Source organism: Melanotaenia boesemani, chromosome 11, assembly GCF_017639745.1.
Source record: "Melanotaenia boesemani isolate fMelBoe1 chromosome 11, fMelBoe1.pri, whole genome shotgun sequence".
Taxonomy (NCBI): Eukaryota; Metazoa; Chordata; class Actinopteri; order Atheriniformes; family Melanotaeniidae; genus Melanotaenia; species Melanotaenia boesemani.
This window is the reverse complement of record NC_055692.1, coordinates 20,898,203-20,908,157: the sequence shown is the minus strand read 5'-3', so window position 1 is coordinate 20,908,157 and position 9,955 is coordinate 20,898,203. Positions and strand designations below refer to the sequence as shown.

The 9,955-nt window shown below is 38.3% G+C and overlaps 1 protein-coding gene across 2 annotated transcripts; it reads left to right on the top strand.

Moving 5' to 3' along the window:
- The first annotated feature begins 280 nt into the window (after window positions 1-280).
- On the top strand, window positions 281-1,800 carry LOC121649332. 2 transcript variants are annotated; one of them, XM_042000087.1, is made up of 3 exons: window positions 281-391; window positions 696-890; window positions 1,284-1,800. In XM_042000087.1, the coding sequence occupies exons 1-3, from the start codon at window positions 359-361 to the stop codon at window positions 1,662-1,664; spliced, it is 609 nt and encodes a 202-aa protein (XP_041856021.1). In that variant the 5' UTR covers window positions 281-358; the 3' UTR covers window positions 1,665-1,800. The 2 variants fall into 2 exon arrangements, with proteins under 2 accessions (XP_041856021.1, XP_041856020.1); XM_042000086.1 differs by lacking the exon at window positions 281-391 and having other exon boundaries at window positions 456-890.
- Window positions 1,801-9,955: the final 8,155 nt, after the last annotated feature.

The window sequence follows — 9,955 nt, the reverse complement described above, 5'->3', positions numbered from 1 at the left end:
CTACACAATTCCCAAAGTAACAACTTTTAACTCTTGCAGGCCCTCTAACCATCCATAACCAGAGTAAAAAGATGAATTGCAATGTCCCAATAAGACTTCCAGGAATTTCCATTATATTCCATTTTATTTATCCAAGGACTTGACACAGAATGCCCCTGTTAAAGGCAGAATCTGTAGGATTTCACGGCAATTCTTTCCAACGCCAGGTGGCAGTAATAAATAAAACACAACTCCGTCACCTCCACAAACCACCACAGGGTGGCAGTAATGAGCAATACTCCTCACCCCTCCCACCCCCAATTCACACAGCAGCGCCACTTTCATCTCCACCGTCCACAAGACTTATTTAGGAGCTGAGATGGCATCCAGTTTTTCAACTCCAAGTGAACCAGTAAGTAACTGTTTAAACAAGTTCTGCCTCACGCTGAAAATGGTAATTTACTATGTTGTTTGCGAAGTAGTACATGTTAAAATTGCAATGCAGTATTATGGAATAAACAATGCTAGTAAATGAGGCAAAGCTATGTGATTAGCTATCTAGTTGCTAGGTTAATTATAACGTTATAAATATGTTTGCAAATATTCAGCTAATATTAGACTGACTTAGACTAACAGACTGACACGATAACACGATGCAGAATTTGCAGGTTTGAATGTTGTTACAGATACGTCAGTCTGTGCACTTGTGTTTTCAGAGTGACGAGGACGATGTGTCACAAAGTTCGCAGCGTTTGAGCCGAGGCAGGTCCGGTGGACGGTCGAGAGGACAAGCAAGAGGGTTCAGGGTACGAGGCAGAGGCCGAGGCCGAGGAACACGAGCTGTAGCTTCCAGAGCTGAGCACTCGGATAGAGTTGAACAGTATCGCCGTGACCGTTTGGCTGCCACACAGGTAAAATGCAGGATGCAGCTTCATGTTCAATGGTTTGTCAGGCTATCACTGATAAAAAATATACTTAAAAAAAGTCCTTATTTTCACAAATATTGCAATAACTAATAATGCTACATATATTTCATGTATTATTTCTTGTTGCAACGTAAATGCGTTTTTATGTGTAATTTATGGATGTACTTACAGCACTTATTCTTAGTATTTGAACTTTTTGCTTTGACAGTCAAACCATTTCATCAGATACTATAGTAATATTTAAAACTCTATACAGAATAGGGAGACACAGGCCTTCACTAATAAATCAAATCTTTTACTTGGCTTTACACTTTGTTTTCCATTAATAAATAAAATTAGGCTCCACTTTTATAACTAATCTTTTTTTATACCTTGCAGAGACTTCTTGATGACATGACTGCTGAGGACCTAAGAAGGCTTGCATCACAGCTCGTCGTAAGGCAACCAGGCCTGATTTTTGATCTTCTGTTGCAACAGAGCAATTCAAGCGTCTCAGAGGCAGCTGGAGTCCCAGGAATGCCCTGGTGTACTTGTGGGTTATGCAGGGAGATGCCAACCGACAGGGAGAGGATCTGCTGTGGTCAGACACCAGCTAATTGCATCAGCAAGCTACCACATTTTACCCAATATTGCCTTGATGAAGGATATCTTAGGATACATAGGCATTATCGAGAAGATGTGACAGCACTTGGCCATGCAACAGAGCCAGGTGATGAGAACAGGCAGTACCGGTATGCCGCCTATAGGCATTTCATATAATGGAAGCACGGCTCCCTGGGAGCAGGAAATCGGCGTGTCATCCCCAGTTGTTGTGTGTGGGCTATTAGAGAAAAGTTTCCTGATCCACACAGACAGTACACCGGTTTTGTTCCTGGCATATGATTGTGTTTTTAGGTAAACTGCTAATTAATAATAACAAATCTGTGAAATTTTATAGATTGTACATAATTATTGTATAATTTCTGTTCACTTATAACTTTGTATTTTGTTTTTCATTTATGTACAGTTATATAACTTAATTTGGGATAGTTTGTTTTTATTCATACCTTTTTGATTAAAATATACTCAAATTTACATGTTTTACCTCGTTAATTCAGTCACGTAATAATATAATTAATTGTACAGTGAGATGTGACTGCAATGGAACAAGACAAATGTTTATTACAATTTAACTGCAAAAAATAGATAAATATAACTGATGTAACAGCAGCAATACACAGTATATACACAACAAACACCCCATAGACCAAAGGATGTGAAAGTTTGATTGCACAACAGATATTCAATCCTTCTTGACGATGTTTTATCTGTGGCAAACACCACTGACTGAATACACATTTTCACATTCACATTTTCTTTGTTCATTACAGTTATGGAAATAATTATTAGATGCAGTAATGGGGTTGAGGGGGCAGATTTTGTGACCTAAGCATCAGATGTTTGCTTTTTGGAGACCTTGGCCATGACCTTCTGCTGTCACTGGAGCAGATCAATCTAGTGTGAAGTTGCTGGGATGAGAATCATCTCCACATGTGAAAGCATGGTCGTCGGAGGGAAAAGGCTGGAATACTTCCTCTGGGTTGGCTGATGAGGTCCTGAATCAAGTGTGGGACTCCGAGTCTTGTTCATCAGAGAGGAGGAATGGAGCAGGATGTCGTCAGTATCTGCTATGATGTAGATTCTGCATCTGCAGACGGCTTTCTGCTCTGTGTTGGTCGTCATCGTAGGTCTGACAACATCCTTATACAGAGGGAGGATTGGTGTTGAATTCTGGACCTGATGAAGAAAACAGTTTAACAAAGTTTAGCAAAGCAGTTTATCAGACGCACTGTGCCTCACATATTACATTTGAGTCTTTAGTTCCAAAAAGTTAACTGTAAATTCACAATTTAGTGTTGAAAAGATTTGGTGGGGGATTATTGTACTTTTATTTTTGTTGGTATGGTAGTGACAATTGCCACAAGTTGTCTAGTCAGATTAACAGGCCAAGGGTGTTTATCAAGAATATTTATTTACAAGTTTCCATCCGTGATTGACCCAGAAGTAATTAAGACAGCCGTGTTTGACACGGCAGTGATTTATTCCAACAGGACGCAGAGCACACATTAGAGTAAATGGACATGAAGGTGTCCCTAAAATGGTCCAGAGTACTCTCTTCTCATCAGCTTGAGAAAACTTAGGTGCATAACAGGAGTGAGAGTGAAGAAGGATAGAGGACTGGGGGTGGGGGAGGTCTACCGTGATTGGCTATGTGGCTGCTGAGGTGTTGCCGAGGTAATTGTGGGGGATCGTAGGAGTTCAAAGATAAGGATATCAATGAGAGTGCCTTTGTGACAAGCCCGTGTAGTGCCGCTTGAATAGCTTGTGGCCACATCCAGGACGGGGAGTTTCTCTTTGCCACCTGGAAAGTTACCTGCACTGCTTTATCTATATGACTTTTTGGAGATCTGCAAGTTCTGAACAAGTTTTTGGTTGAATGTGACCTGACATATATCATCTGAAAGAAATTACATCAGTTTCTCTCTTCAATTTCTTTGGTTTTGCTATTAAAAATTATGCGTTGACAATTGTAAGATGTTTTGGGGTTTTTGCTTCAAACTACTGACAACATTTTGGCCAATTCACATTAAATAGATTTCTACAGTTTTTACTTATGGAAAATAAATGACAATAACAAGCAAGTGGCAACTTAACACTCATGCAAATTAAGATGCTGGCTTTCATTTTTAAATACCACAACATTTTAGTTTCAATTTGTGAAAAGTAAGGAATCAGCATTTGGTGCATAAGTAATGTTTAATTTCAACATTGGTGCGTTTGCTAATGTTTTCCATTGGTGTCTCCTATTGTTGGGTAAATTAATACCTCTTATGGCACAAATGTTGTCATTTACTTTGCCATGTGTATAACAAAGCAAAAAGATATATATAATTTCATGTAGCACATGCCCATGGCTGGTCTAAGCTGTATAATTCAGACATTGTAGGTAAAAGTAAAATGTTATTACCGAGACCCCTTTTCACTTGTGTTTGTACAAGTTCTTCAACGGATGGGGGAGGTTGGGTGCTTGCGTGGATCATCTGGCCTCAGTGTCCGTGTTCTTGGCATGCCTTTTATCTGCTTCCAATCTACACTTCACCACCTCAGTCTGCAGCGCTTGAATGTAGCCATATGTTTTTGGTGTCTTCAATGCATAAACGCTATAGCGTTTATGCATTTTTTCTGAAAATCCGTGTGTACCTGTTACACAGAAAATATGCTGATTACTATTACTAAAATATTTCTTTCTTTATGAAAGAATTTTGGTTGATGTTTCCATCACAGACAATGTCAGTAATTGTGCTGCTTACATGTTGGAGCCGTCTACTCTCTGTCTTGTTGGCCGACCAAGATGGAAGTTGTAGTCCAGGGCAGCCAGAATAACACGGGCTTCATAGACTGGAGGAGTGAAAGCAAAACGCTTGCTTGCATACATGAGGACATGGTTGTGAAAGCTCTCCAAGTCAGCTGTAGATCTATTGAAGTTAAAAAAAAAATATTAAAAAAGAGATACACACACATACATACAAAGTACTGAGATATTAAATTTTAAAACACAGAAACCTACCTAAAACGCAAGTACTTATGGATATCCTTCTCCTCCCGTCAGCTAGAAATGTAGGAGAAGTTAGACAACCAAAAAAATAAATAAAACAAATATATATATATATATATATATATATACACACACGCACATATACACGCACAGGGAGACATTGACCCAAAATGGAAGAGATTAGAGTTTGCAGCTAATGTGTCAGGGGTCACCAGGCTGCAAACATGTTATCACACCACACCCTTGCTAAGTGCTATACATACATACACACACACATATATATATATATATATATATTTATATATACACACACACATGTATATTTATATATACACACACACATATATATATATATATATATATATATATATATATATATGTGTATATATATATATATATATATAGCACTTAGCAAGGGTGTGGTGTGATAACATGTTTGCAGCCTGGTGACCCCTAACACATTAGCTGCAAACTCTAATCTCTTCCATTTTAGGTCAATGTCTCCCTACATGCAATGATTCATCGGTATATGCCCAGTATTAATGGAGAAATTAATTTCACAAACAGATAGACAGGGGTGAAAACATCCTGGTAAATTCAAAATAGATGAAGATGATATACATCTTGTGTTACACTTACTCATATGTATCAGTTGATCCAATGCTTGATATGGTGTCTGCGTGCCAAACACCTCTCTTCATTGGCGTTGATGTTTGAGGATCTTTTTCAAATCTTATAAAAAAAGGAAAAAAAAAAAAAGAAACAGAAATGACTAAAATTGATTATCGTAGATAGAATGTTTCTGCACTTCACAAAAAATTGACATACTGCAGATAATAGTGCAAGTTAGCAGATGTCTCAATGTCAATTCCGTTTTGAAATAACTGAAAATGTGAACAACCAAGCAAGCAAATCTCATTTCTGCCATAAGTAGATGTGAGTGTCAAGACATGCAGTATGAATGTAGCTAAGACATACCTGCTGACCTCACGTGTGACGTTTCGCACTAAGCATTTAGGGAAGTGAGATACACAGACCAAACCAAACTTTACTCAGGATGTATCCAGAGAAGGAAAAGGATGTGTGTTCATACAGTGAAACAAAAAGTCTTTTAATCATAAAACACAGACACTGTGTTATGATCAAAACATTGACGGCATGTGATAGATGCGCTCTGTCGCTCTAAGTTCCACCCTGATGCCACACGCACGATACGCGCACACACAGATGACCACACCTCCGTCAGCTGATAGAGAGCGCGTCGGAAAACACTTCAACCAGCCAAAACGTTTTTCACACTCTCCCAGGAATATTGAAACAGTAGCGGGCCATCAAGGAGCAGTTCCAGTGTTAGTAGAGAACACCATGTCCATCACGCGAAAGTGCACTAGCGGAATCTGCCGTCATTGTAATAATTTCTGAGTTGTATTACAGCTTAAAATAAATCCAGGTTTATTATTTGTGGGTTTTATTACATATATTCCAGACCTGCTTAGTGTTGGATGTATTCATGCTTTTATCAAACCGGTTAGCCACCGCTGAACTTCAGCAGTACAAACATCTTATCCAGATTTTCTGCTTAATTTTTTTCTGACATATTGAAAAAATATTACATTAATGAAGAAAATAAATGGATAAAGTCCAACATATACCACGTTTTACAATCAGTTTGTTTCCTTGCTTCTGGTCTGTGTCGTTCTTCGCCATATGAGATGTCTAACGTGCGGGCTCTTAGACCCCCTCCCCCTCCCCGCTTCTCTTGGCTTTTTATCAATGTGTTTTCATACTCTGAGCTTGGGTAAGGAGGGAATAATAAAAAAATGAATATACAGACAGGCGCACACAATAAATTGTTGGTCCATGGTCGCACATTGTTACATGTCATCGTCTTTCTTCGTTGTAGGAGAACTAGCTTTGTAGTCATGACAACGCCTAACACGGCGGCTAATGGTCATATCACCGTTTGTCTACAAGTTGAGGGACAATATAACGTTTGTACTCACAGAACAATGTAACAGCAGGCTATACAACCGAGGAGGACCCATTAACCATAAAACTTAGCATCGCACCATTTTAATTATGACCTCTTGGTTACAGCTAACTGCTAACTGTGTGAAAGTTCATACTTACCGGTCAAGAAGCAACGTTGCCAACTCTGCATCAGACTTCAGTCCTTTGTTGTTACGAAGCTGTCTCCAGCGCGTGAAGGCGACGCCGATATTTATTCTAGTTTTCCCACGCTTCTTGTCATATAGCTTCTGTGACTCGTAGCGTACTTTTTTCTTCTTACCAGAAGCTAACTCTGGCGGTGATATTGGTCGCTTTGAAGTGGTTTCATCCATGCTTTATATCAAATAGACAAGCCAAGGTCGATTTGTCTAAACTTCTCTGGAAGCTCTGCTCTCACAAATTCACGTGATGATTGGTGAGGTAATTCAGTTGAAACGCTACCACAGTGCGAAGCTCAACCTCTCCTCCCCCTCTCTCAACTAGGAATCGCTTCTGAGCTGTAGATTCGAGCTGCTCTGCGATAAATTGTCTTATACTCACTCTACTGGTGGAAAAAAGGTACTACAACTTTTACGGACCGTAAAAAGTTGAAAAAGGACCAATAACTTTGTAATTTAATAAAATATCACATATGAAATGATGGCAAATGACATGTTTGTAAACTTTCTAACTATGGTATTTGTTATTTTTTACATGAATTTATATTGAAAATCCTACAGATTCTGCCTTTAAGGTATTATATTATTTCACATTCAAGCATTTGAGCAATAAAATACACCAATATTGCCAGCTTTTGCATTTTTTTAATCTGTCATGCTGAACTAGCAAATAAACTTTAGTAGACTCATGATGCTTGGACAGTGTTAAAAAGCTCATGGTACAAAGTATAATGTTAAGATTCAAATGCAACTGCTTCCTCTGCAAAAGTGTGTGCATACAATTCAACACACACTGAAGCTCTAAAAATAAGCCATCTTCCCTTTTCTCTTTACAGTAGTGAAATATCGTGAGCAATTTTGGAGCTGGGTGGCCTGGAATTCACGTTCTGCCTGAGGGAATTGAGTAATGGTGTCCTAGAAGATCTATCCCCTAAAAGTGTGAAGAGAGACAGTTGTTTTAAATGGGTGTACTGGATACCCCAGATGTACTGTAATGTACAAATAGTAACTCAAACATGACCAATGTGGCATCATCAGTCTATTTTATAAAGCTACAAGTAAATAGAATATGCCTCAGGTCATCATAGTAGTGGCTTTTCATTGTACTGAACCATAAAGATTAAACAGAATGTTGCTTGCTTTTGTATTATCACTGTGGTACTTCAGTTGGTATCAACAAATGTTCACATCACAAGCGCTCTGCCCAACTGTGAAAGTATCTTTCACCCCTTAAATGTGCATAAGCTTCTTAAAGCCATGCCTACTTCTGAATAGCTGCAATGAAAAATCCTTCCCTGTCATCACATTTAAGCCACTTTGCTCACCTCAACAGGGAGGAAGAGAGAGAGCAGGAGAAAAAAAAGGGGGAACACTATAGGATGATAACCGCAGTTAAGAATTTCAACCAATAAGAGCTTAGGCTACATTCAGTTACAGATGGAGAGAGGACTAAAGTCTTTCCTGGGAAAGACTATAATCCCAAGCTGTGCTGCAAGAATTAAGCCAGAAACTGAATATCATTTTAAAAAGTATCACAAACATTTGGAACAAAAAACTAAATGGTAGCACACCCTAGGTTTTTCACACATTTTACATCTCTGTGCCTGGACTTTATCTTTAGCCTTGTTGCATAACGGTTCCAAATAAATATGACCACAGAACCCTGAGAAGGATTGAACAATAGCATGCTTTAATGAGTGGGTGTGTTTATTACAAGTGTATATTACTGCAGACAGGTCTATATTTAAAAGCATTCTTTTTAGCACATTCAGCACAATGTTGCAAGCTGTTCTTCTTTTTGTTCTCTTGTCTGGTTTTCTGATCTATACGAGTTTGTATGCTTTAGGTGACATGCTGATATGCATTCTTCCTCAGTATAGTGATAAACACCACCCTAGTTAGACCATGCAGGAAATCAAGATTCCATTTTGGGCAAGCAGCATTCATCACTGAAGTGCTGTGTTGCGAGTTATGAGTAGGCGTAGCTGTTATTATGGGCCAGAAACCTCCTGACAGCTTTGGAGTTCACAGACACTTTGACCACAGCGAACATAAAACAAGGGCATGAATATGGCCATTCTGTTATTTTGTGATCCAGAAAGTGACTTAAACTATTGAGGAAGTCCATTTGGCAACTTGAAATTGATTCTCTCTGCCTGTTTGAGTCTGACTTTCCATTTTAAGAACACTCCAGACTGTGGAGACAGAGAGGCTGTTTTTTTTTTTTTTTTTTCTTCTTTTCTTTTTTGATGTGGTTCTTCTGGATGCCACTACTGTTTTCTTGCTACCATAGGAGGCTGGGATTGCCTTGGGGAGCTTTAAGAAATGGCCAGGAAGAGGGAACTCTCCCTGGGAAGTTGCAGAAAATGGACGAATGGATTAAGCAGAGGACTAATTCTCATGACAACCTGGCAAGGGTCACCACAGAAAAAAAAAAAGAAAAAAAAGGTACATTTACTACAAGCTTTACAAAAATCAGGGAACATTTCCCTTACCAAATTTTCCGAAGTTGAGAGTGATATATAAGGTAGCACAGACTTTGAGGATGAGCAGGTTAATTAAGCTAATAAGGTGAAAACTACACCTGACATTATGAAAATTGAGAAATGAGTAAAGATAACAGCATTTTGCTGATTAGAGTTTTATAAATGAAGGAGATAGCAGCATGGGAAATGATGTCCAGTCTATAAAGCGTTTTAAAGGGAGATTTACTAATTACATCATTATATTCTATGATTGGGAGGACAACTTAACGAAAATATGTTTGGTAGTGTGTGTTAGTTAGGACTAATTACAGTCAAATGCCTAGATAGTTTTAAGCGTTGCAAAACTGAAATATATTTTATATATTAAGATTTATAATGTTCATTGTAGTCGACACCCTAGATTTCTTGCAAAGCTGCAGTATTTGACATGAAGACAATAAATTTCAATATTTTATTGCACACTTAATTTCAGAAGTGGGTTAGAGTATGGAGCTAGGACAAAATCCACAGTTTCACATTTTTACCTAAAAAAAGGTTATTACTATAACTGTATTTTTCTTTTACACTATGTGAAAAAAAATGTAGTCCAGATGTTTGTTTTTTCTGTAAATATCAAGCATACATGACTAATTAGACATATTTTTACTTTACTTTTTTCTATAACTTTTGAGATGGCTGTTTGGCCAACTCCAACCAACCAATACAGCCTTCTCAAGGGTAAATAGTAACAACTTGATTCGTCAGAAATGGAGATTGAATTAGATTTGTTATTGTACGGAACAAGTGTTTTTCTCTTCACCG

What these genes read in the sequence shown, in the direction of transcription:
- LOC121649332 (XM_042000086.1), top strand. Translation starts at nt 654, where the DNA reads ATGTTGTTACAGATACGTCAGTCTGTGCACTTGTGTTTTCAGAGTGAC. An exon ending in ACCGTTTGGCTGCCACACAG is followed by an intron (nt 891 to 1,283) that starts GTAAAATGCAGG and finishes TATACCTTGCAG; the next exon opens with AGACTTCTTGATGACATGAC.